The following is a 24,390-nucleotide window of genomic DNA, read 5'->3' as shown; positions in this document are numbered from 1 at the left end:
GAGGTAAAACATGTCTGTTCTTTTCCTATTTGCAAAAAACTATTGATTGTCCGCTATAGCACCCACAAAGGCCCATGGTCACACAACACTGAAAATGAGGGGGGGAACCATGTAAAGCCTCATCTGTCATTCAGTGCTGTTTTGGCAATGAGCTCTTTCTACAACATTCATTATATTAAAAAGGTGCACTGTGTGGAATTCCGCCTCTACCGTGCTTCTTCACCTGCATTGCTTGCTGTTTGGGGTTTTAGGCTGGGTTTCTGTACAGCACTTTGAGATATCAGCTGATGTAAGAAGGGCTATATGAATACATTTGATTTGATACTACTTTCTTTTTAAATGACCAGTGGCAAAAAACTATATTTCTAGATATTTAAAAAAAGTTTAGATAGGACATTGATTCCCTACAAGAAGCAATTAATTTGTTACACAAAAGCACAGGCTAAAATGCTAAGTTTATATTGAAGACGGGCCGGCGCGATCCCACTGACAAACAAACAATGTTGAAGCAAAACTGATTGCAATTCCTGTTCAAATGGCAAAATCAGCACTGCATGGTGTAGTGATTCATTATCCTATCAAAAGCACTTTTTAAATAACAATAAATATTGTTTTTACAGCTTTTGTATTGAATTTGGAATTCCTCACAGCACCACTTTAATTCTGTTATTAGTCTAACAATAGGGAATTTGACATATCACTAAGGGCACTGCGGTATTGTGTGCTGCCATACACCAGGAATGTGTGATACGTTCAAATATGCTAAAAACTTGAGCATACATACATTTCACAACCGTCGACAACAGCTATCAATAGTTGTTTACATGGTAGTTAGGTATTATCGCCCAAACCTAGTATTGTGTTTAATGTATGGTCCAAGATGTTTTGCTTTGCAGTCCAAGATAAAGTTATCCAAGATAAAGATGTAGTTTCTTCTGGACAAAAAGCATGCTAAATCACTATTCTCAACTGAATGTCTAGCAAGGGAGAAAGGTTGTGTCACGGCTGTTGAATGAAGTAGACCAAGGTGCAGCGTGGTGAGCGTACATTTACTTCTTTATTAGAAATGATGCCGACAAAGCAATAAACAATACAATACAAACCGTGAAGCTTAAGGCTATGTGCCATAAACAAAGTCAACTTCCCACAAAGACAGGTGGGAAAAAGGGATACCTAAGTATGGTTCTCAATCAGAGACAACGATAGACAGCTGTCCCTGATTGAGAACCCTACCCAGCCAAAACAGAAATACAAATAATAGAACATAGAATACCCACCCCAATCAAACCAAAATAGAGACATAAAAAGGATCTCTGAAGGTCAGGGCGTGACAGGGTTGAGTAAGAATAAAAAAAATAAAACATTGCTAAAAGAGACGTCTTTATAAACAGTTGTGGCCAGAAGTTGAGAATGACACAAATATTAATTTTCACAATCTGCTGCTTCTGTGTCTTTAGATAATTTTGTCAGATGTTACTATGGAATACTGAAGTAAAATTACAAGCATTTCATAAGTGTCAAAGGATTTTATTTACAATTACATGAAGTTGATGCAAAGAGTCAATATTGGCAGTGTTGTCCTTTCTTTTTCAAGACCTCTGCAATCCACCCTGGTATGCTGTCAATTAACTTCTGGGCCACATCCTGACTGATGGCAGCCCATTCTTGCATAATCAATGCTTGGAGTTTGTCAGAATTTGTGGGTTTTTGTTTGTTCACCCACCTCTTGAGGATTGACCACAGGTTCTGAATGGGATTAAGGTCTGGGGAGTTTCCTGGCCATGGACCCAAAATATCGAAGTTTTGTTCCCCGAGCCACTTAGTTATCACTTTTACCTTATGGCAAGGTCCTCTATCATGCTGGAAAAGGCATTGTTCGTCACCAAACTGTTCCTGGATGGTTGGGAGAAGTTGCTCTCGGCGTATGTGTTGGTACCATTCTTTATTCATGGCTGTGTTCTTAGGCAAAATTGTAAGTGAGCCCACTCCCTTGGCTGAGAAGCAACCCCACACATGAATGGTCTCAGGATGCTTTACTGTTGGCATGACACAGGACTGAAGGTAGCGCTCACCTTGACTTCTCCGGACAAGCTTTTTTCCAGATGCCCCAAACAATCGGAAAGGGGATTCAGAGAAAATTACTTTACCCCAGTCCTCAGCAGTCCAATCCCTGTACCTTTTTCAGAATATCAGTCTGTCCCTGATGCTTTTCCTGGAGAGAAGTGGCTTCTTTGCTGCCCTTCTTGAACGACAACTTTTTACGATGTCAGCTCAGGGATTTGATTTTGCAACCTTTCGTTTACAAGTCCAACACTCTAACCACTAGGCTACCTGCACAATTTACTGTTTTACTACATTGTTAATCAAATCAAATGTATTTATATAGCCCTTCTTACATCAGCTGATATCTCAAAGTGCTGTACAGAAACCCAGCATAAAACCCCAAACAGCAAGCAATGCAGATGTAGAAGCACGGTGGCTAGGAAAAACTCCCTAGAAAGGCCAAAACCTAGGAGGAAACCTGGAGATGGAACCAGGCTATGAGGGGTGGCCAGTCCTCTTCTGGCTGTGCCGGGTGGAGATTATAACAGAACATGGCCAAGATGTTCAAATGTTCATAAATGACCAGCATGGTCAAATAATAATAATCACAGTAGTTGTCGAGGGTGCAACAAGTCAGCACCTCAGGAGTAAATGTCAGTTGGCTTTTCATAGCCGATCATTGAGAGTATCTCTACCGCTCCTGCTGTCTCCAGAGAGTTGAAAACGGCAGGTCTGGGACAGGTAGCACGTCCGGTGAACAGGTCAGGGTTCCATAGCCGCAGGCAGAACAGCTGAAACTGGAGCAGCAGCACAGTCATCTTTCCAAGCTCCTTGAATTCTACTGGGCCAAGAGTGGTGGAGGGATGGAACTAAAACACCTTATGAGCAGTCTTGACAAATACGTATGTTCCATTATATTGACATTAAAGTCTTCTGTACAGACATTAAAGTCTTCTGTACAGACATTAAAGTCTTCCGACACAACACAGAGTTACACATGGAGTAAAACAAACATACAGTCAATAATACAGTAGAAAATTAAGTATATATACAATGTGAGCAAATGAGGTGAGATAAGGGAGGTAAATGCAAAAAAAAAAAGGCCATGGTGGCGAAGTAAATACAATATAGCAAGTAAAACACTGGAATGGTAGATTTGCAGTGGAAGAATGTGCAAAGTAGAGATAGAAATAATGGGGTGCAAAGGAGCAAAATAAATAAATAAATACAGTAGGGGGAGAGGTAGTTGTTTGGGCTAAATTATAGATGGTCTATGTACAGGTGTAGCTCTGACAGCTGGTGCATAAAGCTAGTGAGGGAGAGAAGTGTTTCCAGTTTCAGAGATTTTTGTAGCTCATTCCAGTCATTGGCAGCAGAGAACTGGAAGGAGAGGCGGCCAAAGGAAGAATTGGTTTTGGGGGTGACCAGAGAGATATACCTGTTGGAGCTCGTGCTACAGGTGGGTGCTGCTATGGTGACCAGCGAGCTGAGATAAGGGGGGACTTTACCTAGCAGGGTCTTGTAGATGACCTAGAGCCAGTGGGTTTGGCGACGAGTATGAAGCGAGGGCCAGCCAACGAAAGCGTACAGGTCGCTTTTTTTGACAAAACGGATGGCACTGTGATTGACTGCATCCAATTTATTGAGTAGGGTATTGGAGGCTATTTTGTAAATGACATCGCCGAAGTCGAGGATTGGTAGGATGGTCAGTTTTACAAGGGTATGTTTGGCAGCATGAGTGAAGGATGCTTTGTTGCGAAATAGGAAGCCAATTCTAGATTTAACTTTAGATTGGAGATGTTTGATGTGAGTCTGGAAGGAGAGTTTACAGTCTAACCAGACACCTAGGTATTTGTAGTTGTCTACATATTCTAAGTCAGAACTGCCCAGAGTAGTGATGTTGGGCGGGCGGTCAAGTGCAGGCAGCGATTGGTTGAAGAGCATGCATTTAGTTTAACTTGTATTTAAGAGCAATTGGAGTCCACGGAAGGAGAGTTGTATGGCATTGAAGCTCGTCTGGAGGGTAACACAGTGTCCAAAGAAGGGCCAGAAGTATACAGAATGGTGTCGTCTGCGTAGAGGTGGATCAGAGCCTCACCAGCAGCAAGAGCGACATCATTGATGTATACAGAGAAGAGAGTCGGTCCAAGAATTTAACCCTGTGGCACCCCCATAGAGACTGCCAGAGGCCCGGACAACAGGCCCTCCGATTTGACACACTGAACTCTGTCTGAGAAGTAGTTGGTGAACCAGACGAGGTGATCATTTGAGAAACCAAGCCTATCGAGTCTGCCGATGAGGATGTGGTGATTGACAGAGTCGAAAGCCTTGGCCAGGTCAATGAATACGGCTGCACAGTATTGTTTCTTATCGATGGTGGTTAGGATATCGTTTAGGACCTTGAGCGTGGCTGAGGTGCACCCATGACCAGCTCTGAAACCAGATTGCATAGCGGAGAAGGTATGGTGGGATTCGAAATGGTCGGTAATCTGTTTGTTGACTTGGCTTTCGAAGACCTTAGAAAGGCAGGGTAGGATAGATATAGGTCTGTAGCAGTTTGGGTCAAGAGTGTCCTTCCCTTTGAAGAGGGGGATGACTGCCCTGATTCCAGATATCTCCCATACTAACCTGATCATTGGAGGGGACCTTAACTGCGTGCTAGACCAATATTTGGACAGATCCTCTACCCGGCGAACCCCCACCTCCTATTCAAGTGAATTCTTGAATACCTACATAAAGAATTCTAACTTATTTGATATATGGAGGATCACTAACCCTACGGGCAGGGAATACTCCTTTCACTCTCATGTTCACAATGTTTATACTCGAATTGACTACTTTTTGGTTGATGCTAAACTACTCCCCTATACCTGTAATGTGAAGTATCATGATATTATAATCTCGGACCACAGTCCACTCACCTTCTCCCTGAGATTGGGTGACATGGTACCAAACGAGAGGGTCTGGAGGTTAAATCCTCAGCTCCTCACAGAACCAACATTCTGTGAACATCTTAAAGACCAAATAACATTTTTCTTTGATACCAACGACAACACAGAGACTTCCCCAGCATTACTGTGGGAAACACTTAAGGCTTATTTGAGAGGCTGTATCATCTCCTATCAGACTGCCAGGAGTAGGCAAAACAAGGGAAAATTGGTAGTACTGGAGGGACAAATTCACTTACTGGATAGGGAGAATGCTAGACATCCATCTATGGAGAAACATAAAAAAATTACCTCTTTAAAATTTGAATATAATCAGACTCTCTCAGCTAAAATTGCTAAATCTTTTCTCTACGCCAAGCAAAAATATTTTGAGTTTGGTGACAAACCACACAAATTACTCGCCAGACAACTTCGAAAAATTGTGAGTGACCGAATGATTCACAAAGTTAAGTCTGCATCTGGGGAATTACTCTCTTCCCCCAAAGACATCAATGACAGATTCCGTCAGTTTTATGAGACTCTATATACATCTAAAGCCGATTCTAACCCCTTAATTATGCAAAACTTTTTGGATGACTGTAATCTTCCTGCCCTGAACCAGGAAGATTCTAACTTCCTGAATAAGGAAATATCTCTTGAAGAAATTCGAGAAACAATCAAAACTCTAAAGAGTGGCAAGACCCCGGGCCCAGATGGATACCCGGGTGAATTCTATAAAACATTCAGCAACATGCTCTCTCCCTACCTGCACAAAATGTTGGTTCAGTCCAGAGAGGATGGAGCTCTCCCATCTACTTTGGATGAAGCATTCATTACAGTTATACATAAGAAGGGTAAAGATCCGGAAGAGGTAGGGTCATACAGACCAATATCCCTCCTCAATACAGACCAAAAGATTTTAGCAAAAACCCTGGCTAACAGGCTTAGCACTTTAATTGGCAAACTGGTCCATTCGGACCAGACCGGCTTTATCCCGAACAGAAACTCATTCTTCAATCTCAGGCGCCTCTTCAACATTATGTATTCTCAGAGGTTACCAAACATGGACCTTGCCGTTATATCTCTTGACGCCGAGAAGGCTTTTGACCAAGTTGAGTGGTCCTATCTATTCAAAGTCCTACATAAATTTAATATTGGAGATGGGTTCATAAATTGGATCCAGCTTTTATATAGGAACCCCTGTGCGAGAATACTCACTAACCAATCATTGTCGCCCCGATTTAACCTCTACAGAGGGACAAGGCAGGGTTGTGCGCTGTCGCCGATGCTCTTCGCCCTAATCATTGAACCTCTCGCTCAGACGATTAGATCTGATGCAGCAATACACGGCTATAATACTAAAGATACTCTAAATAAGATTTCCCTATACGCAGATGACATTCTCCTCTATGTAACAGAACCCCAAGCTAGTATTCCAGCTATTCTTGATGTGATTAATTTGTTTGGTACCTTCTCGGGATACAGAATAAATTGGAACAAGAGTGAATTAATGCCCATACGGTTACAAAACACCTCCTGGCTAGAACATCTTCCACTTAAGTTATCTTCAGAAAAATGTACCTATCTAGGAATTGTAGTTACCAAACAATATTCCTTACTATTTAAAGAGAATTTCCCCTCGCTGATGCAAAAACTAAAAACAAACATACAATTTTGGAGAACTCTCCCAATTTCTCTGCTCAGAAGAATTAATGCCATTAAAATGGTCTTCCTCCCACAACTGCTCTACCTATACCAGAACATCCCAGTATTCATACCTAAATCCTTTCATAAACAACTGGACTCAATTATCAATCCTTTCATCTGGGATTATAAAACACACAGGATAGGTAAAAAACACCTCTGCAAATCCAAGATGGAAGGAGGACTGTCTCTCCCAAATTGTATATTTTATTATTGGGCCGCTAACCTCCGTGCGGTTACGTTTTTGCTGGATGACGCACGTCCGTCACCCACCTGGCTTAGTATGGAGCGTGAGGAGTGTCACCCCTTCTCTATTGGTGCTGTGATTTTGTCGCCTGTCAATCTGGAGAGGTCACTTTATCGTAACAATCCTATTATACATAGCACAGTCCGAATCTGGAAGCAAATTAAAACCCACTTTGAGCTTAGACCAATGTCATTCATGCTCCCTGTTGCCAGGAACCCCTCCTTTGCCCCCTCCAACCTTGATAACACCTTTGAGCAATGGGGAGAGTTGGGGATAAGTACCATAGGGGATTTATATATAGAAGGGACCTTTGCTTCATTTGAGTTGCTGAGGGAAACTTATAATCTTCCCAGAAATAACTTTTTCAGATACCTACAAATCAGAGACTATGTTAGGAAACACCTCCCAACATTTGGGAACGCTAAGCCTTCCATGTTTGACGGATGCATAAAAACATCCCCCACCTCAGACAAACTGATATCTCGTTTATATGACTCTTTTCAATCGGTTAGCACACCCTCTACAGAGGCCATTAAGGCAAAATGGGAGGAAGAACTAGGGACTGACATTTCGATGGCAGACTGGGAAGATAGCTTGGAGTATATCCACACCTGCTCCATTAACTCCAGACATCGGCTCATACAATTCAAGGTATTACACAGATTACACTATTCCAAAACCAAACTGCATAGGATATTTCCTGATACATCCCCTTTGTGTGATAAATGTCAGGCTGCACAGGGTACACTTCTCCACTGCTTTGCCCTATGCTCTAGCTTGCATGGTTACTGGTGTGGAATTTTTAGGATCCTCTCTGAAGTTCTGGAGACTTCAATTGACCCAGACCCGCTTCTGATAATCCTGGGAGTGTCTGATTCCCTAATCGGACTAACCAACCCCCAAAAACAACTCATCTCTTACAGTCTCATTTCGGCAAAAAAACTAATCTTGTTGTTCTGGAAAAAGAGGGAAGCGCCCACTACCAAATTATGGCTCAGCGAATTGGCAAACACTGTACACTTAGAAAGGATTAGATATATTCTGAACAATAAATTATTAACATTTGATCAGATCTGGCAGCCTTTCCTCTCTTACTTGGACCATTCGGCGCTGTGAATTTGTACTTTTTAACGCACTCTCCATTGTAATATTTTAATCCACCTCTGGGCAGCACGTGCTGGCACCGCCACCCGAGCAGCGGGGAGGGGTATAAGGGGAAGGGATAAGGGGGGGGGGGGGATAAAGGGGGGGAATAAGGGGGGGTGACACCCACCCTCTTTCTTTCTACCTGTCCTTGTTTTGTATGTCTTGTTTTGTAATAATTGTTTTGTACCCAGAACTCTGGATCTTTTTATTTCTGTCTGCTCTTTTATGTTTAGTTAAAAATTGTATACCTGCCTTTCATACCTATACACCATTCCTGTGTGTGTTCAATAAAAATATTTGAACGAAAGAGGGGGATGACCGCATCTGCTTTCCAATCTTTGGGAATCTCAGACGACACGAAAGAGAGGTTGAACAGGCTAGTAATAGGGGTTGCAACAATTTCGGCAGATAATTTTAGAAAGGGTCCAGATTGTCTAGCCCGGCTGATTTGTAGAGGTCCAAATTTTGCAGCTCTTTCAGAACATCAGCTGACTAGATTTGGGAGAAGGAGACATGGGAAAGGCTTGGGCGAGTTGCTGTGGGGGGTGCAGTGCTGTTGACCGGGGTAGAGGTAGCCAGGTGGAAAGCATGGCCAGCCGTAGAAAAATGCTTCTTGAAATTATCAATTATAGTGGATTTATCAGTGGTGACAGTGTTTCCTGTCCTCAGTGCAGTGGGCAGCTGGGAGGAGGTGTTCTTATTCTCCATGGACTTTACAGTGTCCCAGAACTTTTTTGAGTTTGTGTTGCAGGAAGCAAATTTCTGCTTGAAAAAGCTAGCCTTGGCTTTTCTAACTGCCTGTTGGTTTCTAGCTTCCATGAAAAGTTGCATATCACGGGGGCTGTTCGATGCTAATGCAGAACGCCATAGGATGTTTTTGTGTTGGTTAAGGGCAGTCAGGTCTGGAGAGAATAAAGGGCTATATCTGTTCCTGGTTCTACATTTCTTGAATGGGGCATGCTTATTTAAGATGGTGAGGAAGCCATTTAAAAAAAATAACCAGGCATCCTCTACTGACGGGATGAGATCAATATCCTTCCAGGATACCCCGGCCAGGTCGATTAGAAAGGCCTGCTCGCTGAAGTGTTTCAGGGAGCGTTTGACAGTGATGAGTGGAGGTTGTTTGACCGCTGACCCATTACGGATGCAGGCAATGAGGCAGTGATCTTGGTTGAAAACCGCAGAGGTGTATTTAGAGGGCAAGTTGGTTAGGATGACATCTATGAGGGTGCCCGTGTTTACGGCTTTGAGGTGGTACCTGGTAGGTTCATTGATCATTTGTGTGAGATTGAGGGCATCAAGCTTAGATTGTAGGATGGCTGGGGTGTTAAGCATGTTCCAGTTTAGGTCGCCTAGCAGCACGAGCTCTGAAGATAGATGGAGGGCAATCAGTTCACATATGGTGTCCAGAGCACAGCTGGGGGCAGAGGGTGGTCTATAGCAGGCGTCAACGGTGAGAGACTTGTTTTTAGACAGGTGGATTTTTAAAAGTAGAAGTTCAAATTGCTTGGGTACAGACCTGGATAGTCGGACAGAACTCTGCAGGCTATCTTTGCAGTAGATTGCAACACCGCCCCCTTTGGCCGTTCTATCTTGTCTGAAAATGTTGTAGTTAGGAATGGAGATTTCAGAATTTTTGGTGGTCTTCCTAAGCCAGGATTCAGACACGGCTAGAACATCCGGGTTGGCAGAGTGTGCTAAAGCAGTGAATAAAACAAATTTAGTGTAACGCTCGTCTTCCTCCTCTTCTGAGGAGGAGTAGTAGGAAAGATCGGAGGACCAATGTGCAGCGTGGTAAGTGTCCATATTTTAATAAAGAAATAGAACACTGAAGAAAAACACCAAAGTGAACGAACGAAAACGAAACAGTCCCGTAATGGTGAAAAACACAGACACAGGAACAATCACCCACAACCCACAATAACAAACAGGCTACCTAAATATGGCTCCCAATCAGAGACAACGACTGACACCTGCCTCTGATTGAGAATCATATTAGGCCAAACACATAGAAACAGAATAACATAGAAAAAGGAACATAGACTACCCACCCAACTCACGCCCTGACCAAACTAAAACAAAGACATAACAACTAAACTAAGGTCAGAATGTGACATTTAGGGAGGAGGCTTCTAATGTTAACATGCATGAAACCAAGGCTATTACAGTTACAGAAGTCATCAAAAGAGAGCGCCTGGGGAATAGGAGTGGAGCTAGTGAGAATGAGAAAGTAGTCATCATTGCTGTATCAACAGTTACCCTGTCAGGACTTCTTTTCTGAATCTCTTCTTTCATATAATCCTTATTGTTGAAATGACTTCTCAAATGAGAAAAGAACTGCTTAACATTACAGGGCTCAGAAAAAATTACAGTCACATTTTATACAAGCAGTAACTGTTTCATGGACATTTCTTCGGTGTTTAGTCAAATGCTTCTTGAGTGCTATTTCTGTTTTAAAAGGTGCACGGACAGGTCTTACATTTACATTTACATTTAAGTCATTTAGCAGACGCTCTTATCCAGAGCGACTTACAAATTGGTGCATTCACCTTATGACATCCAGTGGAACAGCCACTTTACAATAGTGCATCTAGATCTTTTAAGAGGGGGGGGGGGGGCAGAAGGATTGCTTTATCCTATCCTAGGTATTCCTTGAAGAGGTGGGGTTTCAGGTGTCTCCGGAAGGTGGTGATTGACTCCGCTGTCCTGGCGTCGTGAGGGAGTTTGTTCCACCATTGGGGTGCCAGAGCAGCGAACAGTTTTGACTGGGTCTTGATGGATACATGGTAATGGACAGGTTCTTGATGGATACATGGTAATGGACAGGTTCTTGATGGATACATGGTAATGGACAGGTCTTGATGGATACATGGTAATGGACAGGTCTTGATGGATACATGGTAATGGACAGGTTCTTGATGGATACATGGTAATGGACAGGTTCTTGATGGATACATGGTAATGGACAGGTTCTTGATGGATACATGGTAATGGACAGGTTCTTGATGGATACATGGTAATGGACAGGTTCTTGATGGATACATGGTAATGGACAGGTTCTTGATGGATACATGGTAATGGACAGGTCTTGATGGATACATGGTAATGGACAGGTTCTTGATGGATACATGGTAATGGACAGGTTCTTGATGGATACATGGTAATGGACAGGTCTTGATGGATACATGGTAATGGACAGGTCTTGATGGATACATGGTAATGGACAGGTCTTGATGGATACATGGTAATGGACAGGTTCTTGATGGATACATGGTAATGGACAGGTTCTTGTATAACGTCCATGCTTCAATTTGTAATGTCTAATTAGGATGTGTTGATTTGATGTGTCAAATCTATAGTACTTACAGTTCCACTTTATCCATTGACGGAAAAACGCTTTTGGATTTCCAAGAATCTAAAAAAGAATGTTTACATAAACATGTTTTATTCACTTTAGTTAATATGTTAATTATTAACAAATTATTCTGAAATTGAAAAAAAAAAATATATATATATAGGTGTTGTCTAGGTAAACCTGTTTACTAACTGCAAAATTCATTTTTATAACATGGTTTGTTTAACATAATATCTCATTACACCCAAACTAACAGTTGTAAAATAACAAAATATGTACTAACATTACTACTTGCAAGATTAGGCTAATTAATCCATAGAATATTCTTAGGTTTTTAAATCATATGTTTTGGAAAAAATAAGGGTTTAAAATCCAATACAAATTAGAAGCATGGCTAGCAAACATCTTTACTTTCTACTATTATGCAGGTTATCAAACTATTTCCAAGCTAGCCAACAAGCAGCTTTTATCAGCACATGTGCAATTCCGACCACTTGCTATCTATATCCATGCTAACTAAACGCACTTTACCAGCACATGTGCAATCCCGACCACGTGCTATCTAGATCCATGCTAACTAAACGCACTTTACCAGCACATGTGCAATTCCGACCACGTGCTATCTAGATCCATGCTAACTAAACGCACTTTACCAGCACATGTGCAATTCCGACCACGTGCTATCTAGCTCCATGCTAACTAAACGCACTTTACCAGCACATGTGCAATTCCGACCACGTGCTATCTAGCTCCATGCTAACTAAACGCACTTTAACTAACCAGCACATGTGCAATTCCGACCACGTGTCCTAACGGTTCTAACCAACACCATGCTAGATAGAGCGATGCTAGTTTAGCACTATGCTAGATAACAGCATACTAGCTAAATGCCACAACATAGCCTGGATAATTTACTTAGATACACATGCCTATATCTCATGTTTGGCTAGCAAGTCACTGAATACAATCACAATAGTAAAATAAACTGATAACAGCTCCTTACCACCCAATCTAATAGTAATAATAACTACAAGCATAGCTACAGTAGCAACAGTTTGCTTTGTAGGTAGCTAACATTACTGTTAAACAGGATATCAAACAATTGACAAGTGAGTCAGCATGTCTGCAAGTTGGCACCATATGTACTGCTGGCTAGAGCGGTACTATTTAACAGCATGATGACATCAAGTTTAACTACAATTATACTACAGTACACGTAGCAGACTTGCACAAGTAATCCGATTTTAAACTGATATAGTAAAATACTATTTGCCAAACGTAATCAAATATCAGATTTTAATTTAACCAAATTGCCATTTTAACATGGTGTGTGTGCGGTGCTAACCAGCTAGCTAGCATGTAACATAGTGGCTAATGTCCTTGCTATTCTTGTGCTGAAAGTTGTCATTATTTTTATAAAGGGCACTTGATAACTGTATACCGTGTAGGTTACCAAGTAGGTAAATAACATGCTAGTGGTTGTATGGTTTTAAAGGAGATACTCACCTTTTGCCAAGCTACTCACTCCTGCTTGGAAAGCTGTTGAATACAGTAGAGTCGCAGAAGCACGGTCTTGATCAAGCCACTTCCTGAAATGCGCCGCCGCCAATAAATTATCACTGAGTTCAAAAATAAATTGTGCTAGTACAACAAGTCTTAAGTAAATAACAAATATGTTCGATTCTAAACATTATACCCGTTTGTTTAATAATTAATTGATTACTAGAATTACAAGGAGCAAGTGCTAAACCAAATTACAATTTATCTATATCCCTTATCAATGTGCAAACAAGGAGCAAACTCTACACAAACATCACACAATGGGATAGGTGATCTGATGCATTCCGAGTGTTTTTTGTTGTTGTTGTATTTAATCTCTTTTATAACCAATTGCCTCACCAAACACGAATTGCAAGATGGCTAACCATGAAAGCTTAGGCCCAACATTAGGATCGCTATTACATGTGAATGCATAGAGAAAGAGTATATGTTAATCATTCTCCTACAGTTTACTCAGTTAGCAGACACTCTTATCCAGAGCGACTTACAGTTAGTCTTACAGGAATAAGTAATAGGCCTACTTGCTAAGCAAGCAGCTTGGCCTTAGTCACACATGTGTAGACCTTCATGCAGTAAAAACCTGTAACCCTCAGCTAACATAATATGAACCCATAGCCCATACAATTGACACAGTTCATGCTATGTGGCTCCATATTCGTTAACATTTGCTGCATTGCATTAGTGGCATTCCAAAGCAATTTTCAATCAGCAGCATGTATTTTTCAACACTGCAGAGAAATGTGTAGATACATGAAGTAAATGGGCTATTCCAAAGAAAAGCATATTACTTTTATAGTAGCCTAATCACATTTCTGTCATGGTCCTACCAAATGGAGTGCAGTGTCCAACATCAATAACAAAACCATAATATTATATATCAATTATGTTTCATGTCTCCTAGAACAGGTTTGGTCCTTAGATTAAAGAGTGACTTCCTGCCACCCCATCAACAATCAACTCCATAAGATGGAAACAAGACTGAGATTTGAGTTCTGAGTTACATTGGGTTTGTTTGATTTCCTTCAGATTAATGCTGTGTGCGTTTTGCTGCAAAGTCCGAAAGATGTTCTCTGTTTATAAGAAAAACAAGTGGTTTAACCTCTCCAATATTGTCAGCTTGGATTGGTTATACAGAAAAATAGTCAATTTTAAATGAAGAAAACTGCCTTCTCAGGAAAATCTTAAACTAAGCTTTTTAATGGTTTATTGAATATTATAAACTGGGTGGTTCGAACCCTGAATGCTGATTGGCTGACAGCCGTGGTATGTCAGACCAGTATACCACGGGTATGACAAAACATTTATTTTTACTGCTCTAATTACGTTGGTAACCAGTTTATAATAGCAATAAGGCACCTCAGGGGTTTGTTGTATATGGCCAATATACAACAGCTAAGGGTTGTATCCGCTTTGCGTCGTGCATAAGAACAGCCCTTAGCCGTGGTATATTGGTTATATACCACACCCCCTCGTGCATGATTTCTTAAATATAGTTGTAGTTTGGGTCCTGGTTGCTGATTGGCTGAAACAGCATTTCATCCGCTCTTATATTCAGTTGTGGAAAAAGTACCCAAATTTCATACAAAAAATGACTCAAGTAAAAGTGAAAGTCACCCAGTAAAATACTACTTGAGTAAAATTCTAAAAGTATTTGGTTTTAAATGTACTTAAGTATCAAAAGTGAAAGTATAAATCATTTAAAATGTCTTATATTGAGCAAACCAGACGATAGAATGTTCTTGATTTTTTTATTTGCGGATATCCAGGGGCACAGTTCAACACTCAGACAATTTACAAACGAAGCATTTGTGTTTAGTGAGTCCACCAGATCACAGGCAGTAGGGATAACCAGGGATGTTCTCCTGATAAGTGCGTGAATTCGACAATTTTCCTGTCCAGCTAAGCATTCAATATTTTTCTGTCCTGCTAAGCATTCAAAATGTAACGACTACTTTTGGGTGTCATGGAAAATGTAAGCAGTAAAAAGTTCCTAATTTTCTTTAGGAATGTAGTGGAGTAAAAGTAAAAGGTGTCCAAAATATAAATAGTAAAGTACAGATACCTCAAAAAACTACTTAAGTAGTACTTAAATGTATTTTTACCCAAGTGCTTTACACCACTGTGTATATCAGACAATATACCACAGAATGACGCAAAAATACTTGTTTATAATATAATACCAGTTTATAATAGCAATAAGGCACCTCGGGTTTATGCTATATGGCCAATACACCGTAACCACACCCCCTTTGGCCTTATTACTTAAATATATGGCACTGTACAATTACATTATGTGATTGACAATAGTCACAACTTTCACCCCTTGTATATATTGACGGGACACAGTAGAAACCAGTCCGTTTCAGCACTGGTCAGCTCCTTTTCCTGCCTCATTGCAGATAGTTATGTTCAAGCAATAGTGAATGTAATGCATATTTCCAATAGGTATGTTCCTGATATTGTCACTATAACCGTGCATGTCACAAGTTAATTGCACTATGAGTTTTCTTAGGACACAGAGTACTTTCTTTTTTATTGCCTAGTTCTTATGTGCTTTGGATTATTCTGTGGCAACTATCCTGGATTGAGAGGCTCATAGGCTAGAGTTTACACACACCGTATGTACAGATGAAGTTGGAAGTTTACATACACTTAGTTTTGAGTCACTAACTAATTTTTCAACCACTCCACAAAATTCTTGTTAACAAACTATAGTTTTGGCAAGTCTACTTCTACTTTCTGCATGACACAAGTAATTTTTAAAACAGTTGTTTACAGACAGATTATTTCACTGTATCACAATTCCAGTGGGTCAGAAGTTTACATACACTAAGTTGACTGTGCCTTTAAACAGCTTGGAAGATTCCAGAAAATTATGTCATGGCTTCAGAAGCTTCTGATAGGCTAATTGATATAATTTGAGTCAATTGGAGGTGTACCTGTGGATGTATTTCAAGGCCTACCTTCGAACTCAGTGCCTCTTTGCTTGACATCATGGAAAAAATCAAAAGAAATCAGCCAAGACCTCAGATTAAAAAATGTAGACCTCCACAAGTCTGGTTCATCCTTGGGAGCAATTTCCAAACACCTGAAGGTACCACGTTCATCTGTACCAACAGTAGTACGCAAGTATAAGCACCATGGGACCACGCAGCCGTCATACCGCTCAGGAAGGAGACACGTTCGGTCTCCTAGAGATGAACGTACTTTGGTGCGAAAAGTGCAAATCAATCCCAGAACAACAGCAAAGGACCTTGTGAAGATGCTGGAGGAAACAGGTACAAATGTATCTATATCCAGAGTAAAACGAGTCCTATATCGACATAATCTGAAAGGCCACTCATCAAGGAAGAAGCCACCGCTCAAAAACCGCCATAAAAAAAGCCTGACTACGGTTTGGAACTGCACATGGGGACAAAGATCGTACTTTTTGGAGAAATGTCCTTTGGTCTGATGAAACAAAAATAGAACTGTTTGGCCATAATGACCATCGTTATGTTTGGAGGGAAAAGGGGGATGCTTGCAAGCCGAAGAACACCATCCCAACCGTGAAGCACGGGGGTGGCAGCATCATGTTGTGGGGGTGCTTTGCTGCATGAGGGACTGGTGCACTTCACAAAATAGATGGCATCATAGGGCAGGAAAATGATGTGGATATATTGGAGCAACATCTCAAGACATCAGTCAGGAAGTTAAAGCTTGGTTGCAAATGGGTCTTCCAAATGGACAATGACCCCAAGTACACTTCCAAAGTTGTGGCACAATGGCTTAAGGCCAACAAAGTCAAGGTATTGGAGTGGCCATCACAAAGCCCTGAACTCAGTCCTATAGAAAATTTGTGGGCAGGACTAAAATAGCGTGTGTGAGCAAGAAAGCCTACAAACCTGACTCAGTTACACCAGCTCTGTCAGGAGGAATGGGCCAAAATTCACCCAACTTATTGTGGGAAGCTTGTGAAAGGCTACCCGAAACGTTTGACCCAAGTTAAACAATTTTAAAGAAAATACTACCAAATACTAGTTGAGTGTATGTAAACTTCTGACCCACTGGGAATGTGATGTAAGAAATAAAAGCTTAAATAAATAATTATCTCTACTATTATTCTGACATTTCACATTCTTAAAATTAAGTGGTGATCCTAACTGACCTAAGACAGGGAATTTTTACTAGGATTAATTGTCAGGAATTGTGAAAATCTGAGTTTAAATGTATTAGGCTAAGGTGTATGTAAACTTCCGACTGTGTATGTGAATCCGGAAGAAAGGTGTATCCGATAAGCTGTGTGAAGTTCAGTAGGCCATAGTGTATAGGCTACACTACACATTTTAAAGCACAGGGATAGTTCTGTATTTCAATCAAATGGATTTCCAAATGCATTTACGAAGAAAAACGTGTAATGTTGATTGCATGAACAGAGTTGAAACGCAAACCTGAGATGTATGCTAATATTGGCAAATCCTTTACGAAAATAAAATTATATATTGGCAAACGGGCGTTTGGTGTCGGCGGTAGAAGAACAAAGTCACGTTAAAAACAATGCTTTGTGGATCATAACACTTTAATAGTCTCCAGCAAGAAAGACCGTGCAAGAATTTATGTTTAATCCAGTGAAGGTTATTTCCAAAGATAATTGCGAACATGTTTCAATACATATTCATGAAAAATATATATATATATTTTACGAGAGACCGAATTGCATGCTTATATTGATTGAGGGGATGACTTGCTATTCTAAATGTTATTTAAGAACTATCAAAATGCGTCAAAATGCGTCAAATTGCCAGGCTTGAATCTGAATTAATATCTCATTCATCATCATTATGGCCTGATAAGTTAATTTAACTATTTAATTCTGTCTATAATAGGTTATAGCTACATTTATATCATGTAATATGTGAAAGTAACATTTGAACAGAAGCATTCATTTGAGACAAACAGGGGTGGAGATCATTTTACTTCAGTGGGCTAATAATAGCATAAATCTCCCTTTTTGAAAGCCATGATAGGCCTGCAATTATACATTTAGCCTGCACGGCAAATATGGCAACATCTAGCATGTCATTGGACTGTTTACAGCATCAGACTGAAATAAGGACAATGTGTTCCTAACATGATGCTAGAGAAGGCTCTCCAAATCTGATTTAAGTCAAGTTGTCATGTGTCTGTTTATGTGAGGTCATGTTTGTAAATGAGTTGGATGCCAAAATGCAAAAATGCAACAAAAAAAATGTAGATTTTCTGTTATTTAGATAGATCTATATTACTGTGGTGATAGAGGTCTATTTTACCACGCTATTACAACCAAATTACTATCAGAAGTCTCAGTACTGATGCAGAAGGCAACATAACGCATTATTCAATAACTTCAGCAATAACATGTTTAAACAATTTCCAAATCCATAGATGGAGCAGTCGGGTCAGTTTCTTATTTTGTATTTCCACCTTAACGGTGGAGTGTTTTGGTCCCACTTGCTCCCTGTAGTTTAGGTTTTTGTCCTCCCGCAGCAGCTGTCACCCTATTACTTGCAGTCAGCTAAATGAAACATTATTCTAAACATATGCATCGTAATCAGTTCGGTCACACTTACAAGAACACGAGTTAACAAGGCAATCAATCACTCTGGAACAAGCAAGTTTTTCTGTAACAGATCGTAAACTGTATGTAATGAAGAATTGGAGGTTAGCATGACGGGCTGATCAGATAGTCAATGTCAAAAAATGCGATGAATGTCAGTAAATGTAGTGTTCGTGTCGTTTCTATAACATCTTCAATTTACAACAAGCAGTTCAATTACCCATAAAATACAGTCAATTAAATAGGGGTGGTTGGACAGTAGGGGCAGGATCATCGATCTTTGTATTTCATTCTCTGGTGGACATTTAATTCGTTGTTTTCTATTAGCACCGAAATAAAGAAAGTATACAATATATTAAACAACTCACAGATTCATTTTCTTGTCAAAAGCAATTCGGCAAAGGTGACAGTTTTTTTGCATTTTATGATTCATTATTTTTTCAGTCTGCACATTGGATACAAAACTGATCGTGTTATTGTGGGCAATGTTTTTCCGCTGTCTTTTCCTGTTTATATCGCCATCTAACTCAATGCCTTTGTTGTATAGGTTGAAACCTTCGCCATGGAAACATGGCGATATATCACGCCTAAATCTGCTGCTGCCCTAATCTTATTTCTTTAATGGGGACGTTCAAAAAATGTCACCTTTCTCAAAGTCCCTTGAAGGCACTCTGGTATATATTTAACCAACTGTAATTAACGACACTATCAGCTTGTATAATTTAGAGGTCAAATGTAAAAAATAATGGTACATTTTAGGTTCGGAATGACCCGTGATAGCAGTCTTCATATTCCCAATAGTTTTCTGCGTCTTATTAATTAATGCCAGACAGACTTTCCGGAGAGAAAATAGTGTCAGCGTACCCAAGTAGCCGGCCAGTATGACCCTGCTTCATATATGCTACAGATACAGCTTCCCTATTGATTTTATTTTATTTAACCTTTATTTATCTAGGCAAGTCAGTTGAGAACCTATTGATTAAACCTGTAAATAGATAAAGCGCATAATAAACATATTGCACGAAATGTAAACACATGACATCCATAACCAAAGATGATCTCACTTTTATCATACCTCTTCAAACCTGTGATTTTGACAATAATATAGACATTTATTCATATATCTCAAACAAAGATAGGAAAACGTTTTGACGATTTTTTAAATATTTATTTCCCAAGAACAAAACATCATCAATAAATTACATGATTTACATAAAGATATTGCAAATTTTTTCTCAAGTTAAAATGTGTTTAATTCATACAGTTGGTAATATTTTAAATACAGAGATATAATATACAGATCCATTTATCTCAGAGACCCTGGGGACATAACTAGTATTTCATTATTTCAATCCTTTAAACAGCTTTCACTTATCGTTTATCAGCCCTCGGAGGCCTTGTTTAAATGAACTCTCGCCTTTTACATGTATGGACTTCTAACATGTTTTTTTGCATGACATAAGACTTATTTGGTTTGTAGTTGCCATAGAACCATGTTTACCTTACAATATAATAGTCAAAAATAATGGTGAAATAGGCGTGTAAGATCTCCAGTGTATTCTGATTTAAATTGAATAAACATTCAACAAGTCACATAAATTATTTAAAATATATATATATATTTTTACATAAGTTATGTGACTTGTTGAATGTTTCTTCAATTTAAATCAGTATACACCGGAGATCATACACGCCTATATATTATAGCACCTGACAGCGGGTCTCAGAACGAGGAGTGAAGGTACAGGATTGGCAATTTTCGCCATAATCCTCTATTCTTAACATCATTACTGACAAGTTCAAAGCGGTGCAAAATTCTATGCACCTTACTTGAAGATTAGGAATATCCCTTGAGCTGTACAGGTCATTATTCAGTAGTAGTTGTTGTGGCACATATCTTAAATATGATTCTCACCATAACCTACACTAATAACGAATCTACACGTAACAATATTTCATAGAGAAAAGCAATGCCCAGCATTGATTTGATAAGTGCAGAGAACAATAATAAAATAAAAAAATTGCTTACTTTTACAGTGCCTTAAATTAATACCAAAATACAACTGGGAAATTTGAAAAGAAGATTGAATTGATGGAAAATATATTTGATATAAGTGGATAAATCACGAGTAGTGTGGGCCTATCACTGAATTTGATAGTTATGTCTTGGTTTTAAGGCACAGGAATCCAGGTGTGAAGTAAGAAAAATAAAGCTTCATCACCAACGCACTACAAAATGGTCCTTTAAATTACTGTCAATTTAGCACTTACCAATGTTAACACTTTTGGCTTCTTTAAAAAATAAATAATAATATGCTAATTGTTTTGAAATTACCTTTATTTGTCCCCCAAATATTGGAGTCGTAGATGTAGGCCTATGTATAAACTAATAGCAAAGCATAAAACAGAACCAACTGCACTTGATTTAGATCTTCCAGTGATGAAGTTATCTGTTTAGTAAAGATTCCTCTCTCTGGTCTGGTGATGGAACCGAGGTTTTGCTCAGGACAGCTGCAGAATACGGAAAAAATCCACTTTCGGACCTCTGCCCGGATGCGGTGCAGGTGAAGTCAGTGTTGGTACTTCTGGAGCCTAGCGCGCTGGCCGCCTGGCTGCTGCGACAACTGAGGCACGAGCATAGCCCAGTAGCCGATGGTGCGCTGACCGCAGCTGCACATGCTGCTGCTGCCGCTGCTGCTGCCGCCGAGCTATTGAGGCCTGCGGGTGACTGATAAAGTCCTGGGTGCCTGAAGCCACAGAGAAGCTCTGGGCGTGAGTAAGGATGGGAGAGTGCACGGAAAGTATCGAGAGGGCGAATGGAGGTAGTGAAAGGTGACGATGCAACACCAGACGCAGCTGCGGCAGCGGCAGCTGCTGTGACACCAACATGCGGGTAATAGTGAAGAGGCATGTGGGAATGGAAAGGGTATGGTAGACTTCCGGTGGCTGCCGCGTGCGTCATCATGTAGGTGTAAAAGCTTGGATCTGCTGGATGGGGCCAAGACATCGCCAAACGTTGCCTCTTATCCTTCATCCGCCTGTTCTGGAACCATACCTACAGACAGAGAATCATCATTCATGTTTACTTTAAGACCCTATTCAATCCAACCCGCATTGTGGCATTGAAGCATTAAAAAATATCGGGTCGACTCGCATGCATTTTTCCAGTGTTCAGGACATGCGTGTGCCTATAACAATATTTACTTCGTGAACATTGCTAATGCAAGTTTGACAAATTTAAGAGTTTAAAACGAATAGGCCAGTATACATGTATTTGTGAATAGTTATTTTTAGGGACCATTAATTAAACAAATCAGCAAGTTGAAGAAATGTGTAGACTTTTTTTTATAGTGACTTTTTTTTCATGTATTCATTTCAGATTAATTAATTAATTACTTCATTTCAGATTCAGATTCATTTCTGGAATAGATTCGAGTAGACCATTGTCTTGCTCACATTGTGAATTATACAAAACGTATTCGGTCATAGGTTTGCTCTCTGTGTGTATGTGTTTGCTCTCTCTGTGTGTGTTTGTGTGTGTGTGTGTGTGTGTGTGTGTGTGCGTGTGTTTTCCGATGTATGCATGTTGACCAGCGTGTGTTTTAGTGGAGTGTGTAATATAATTGTAGCATATACATTCCTAACTATTTGTGATGTAACCTACATTATTATGTCATGTATTAAAAAAAAAAAAAAAAAAAGATTGAACCTTAATTTAACTATGCAAGTCAGTTAAGAATAATTTCTTATTTTACAATGACGGCCAACCCCTAACCCGGACGACGCTGGGCCAATTGTGCGCCGCCTTATGGTACTCCCAATCACGGCAGGTTGTGATACAGCCTGGAATCAAACCAGGGTCTGTAGTGACGCCTCTAGCACTGGGATGCAGTGCCTTAGACCGCTGCACCACTCGTGAGCCCCTGTACGCATATAACAGAACCCAGGCCTACCTTTATTGTAGTTTCAGGTAGATTGAGTGATGCGGCAAGTTCACATCTTCTTGGTCTTGAGACATAATTTTCCCTGTAAAACTCTTTCTCCAGTCTTCCTATTTGTTCTCTGGTGAATGCAGTCCGGTACCTTCTCACCTGATCCGCATTTGACATGTTTGAACACATTCCATTCCCGTTCAAATTGGAAAGGAAGGATGAATTTGTGTTGGAGCCTCCAGTATTATTGTCAGAAAAACCTTTAGGAAAGAAATATGCAATTATTATTCGATAGTCTCATCTAAGCTTTATAGGCAATGTTGTTGTGTATATTGGCTATTATATATTCTTATGATATCACATGAGATGATACCTATACGCTAAATAATACATCATTTTTGTAGCAATAGCTGTGAAATATTTGAAAATGAAAGACACATTTATTCTTTATTACTTATTATTATTAGGCCTATTATTATTATTTATAATATTGTTATATTATTATAATATTGATATTGTTATCCATTATCCGTTTTAAGGTATCAAATACATTTATTTATTTATCTTTCATGATTTATTTCGATCGTTACATTTGAGGTCCAAGTGAATATTACCTTTGCTGTTGTTTTCCTTGTGTTGGCTCGGGGAACGATACGATTGGCATCCCACCTCCACATCACTGTTCATGTCTGAGTCTTGAGAAACTTCAGGGTATAAATGGATTTTTTTTCTGCTTTCTGACAATGAAATCTCCGCTGAGGAGTTTTTCTCGCTGTTGTGGTGGGCACCGAAAAGTCTGTCCGTCTCGAATTTGCCTTTGGTTGGAATATCCCCGAGACTTCCATGAAGCGAGGCGGAAGTTATTTTCGGGTTTAGTCGATCACCGTGCTGAGCATTTTCGAGGGCCTCCAACACGGAATTTCTCAACACGGAGTCTGACAGGTTTGAGAGCCTTTTGCCAGACACGGGACTGTGTAGACCTCTCTCCATCAGAATCATCTATTTTCTTCTTCTCTCCATCATTAAGCCTTGTAGGGAAAAAAACTATTTCCGGGGCTGGTGCTCCGATGAGTTGTGGCGGAGTTCATCCGCATTCAGATCAGCAAACTGTCTCTAAATAATATAACACCTTTTTTGTGAGAGAGAGACGTAAAAATAAATAGAATGCCAATGCGAGCAACGAATGACCGTTCAAAATGACCCGTGAATCATTTTTTGCCCAAAATGTAAAGGTACGCGTGAAGCTGCTCGAATGATCATATATTGTAACAGGTTTAATAACCAAATAAATACGAGATGGCGTTCATTTGATGATGGATGCGGCCTGCGGTCAGATGAATGTATATACACGTGGAGCGGAAGAGGAGAAGTGAGGAGTGGAGTGAGTGTGTGTTCCTGGACTGATCCGAGTCTGCTTTAGATTGCCCGTGGGTTTGGCCTCGCCTGAAATTGACAGCCTGATTAATAAAATGTGCGCCGCAACATCTCCCTCTTCTTTTTGGAATATCATTATGCTTTGATTCTCTGTTGTTTCTCCCTTCTCTTCTCTCTGCCCTTCCGTCTGCTTCTCTTTCTCCATCGATCATTTCCATAGAGGGATTTTTGAATGATACATTATTACTGATATAGTTATTTTGTGAGATCCATTTAACAGCATTTAAACATTTAAATGCGAGTTATGATTGTGAATATAACTGTTTCACTTTTTTATGATCATTTGAAGTTGTCTTTTGCGTTTTTGTCATGTTTGTGTTTTACACTGCACACATGTAAAAACACATTTTGAGAGCATCATTATATTATATCTATAATTTAAACAATGTATGTCAGATCCAGTATGGTATAACCAATGCAAACAATGCTTGTGACACTGGCAGTTTCGCTTATTATTAGTAGCCTAT

At 39.9% G+C, this 24,390-nt stretch overlaps 1 protein-coding gene across 1 annotated transcript; it reads right to left on the bottom strand.

Moving 5' to 3' along the window:
- Positions 1 to 19,483: 19,483 nt before the first annotated feature.
- LOC129816721 (homeobox even-skipped homolog protein 2-like) lies at positions 19,484 to 23,922 on the bottom strand. The gene is made up of 3 exons (XM_055871536.1): positions 23,104 to 23,922; positions 22,511 to 22,749; positions 19,484 to 21,612 (listed from the first exon to the last, which is right to left on the bottom strand). Exons 1-3 carry the CDS (start codon positions 23,486 to 23,488, stop codon positions 21,004 to 21,006), a joined length of 1,233 nt encoding a protein of 410 aa, XP_055727511.1. The 5' UTR covers positions 23,489 to 23,922; the 3' UTR covers positions 19,484 to 21,003.
- Positions 23,923 to 24,390: the final 468 nt, after the last annotated feature.

Source organism: Salvelinus fontinalis, chromosome 19, assembly GCF_029448725.1.
Source record: "Salvelinus fontinalis isolate EN_2023a chromosome 19, ASM2944872v1, whole genome shotgun sequence".
Lineage (NCBI taxonomy): Eukaryota > Metazoa > Chordata > Actinopteri > Salmoniformes > Salmonidae > Salvelinus > Salvelinus fontinalis.
The sequence above is the reverse complement of the archived record's forward strand: the minus strand, read 5'-3'. Positions and strand labels throughout refer to the sequence as shown.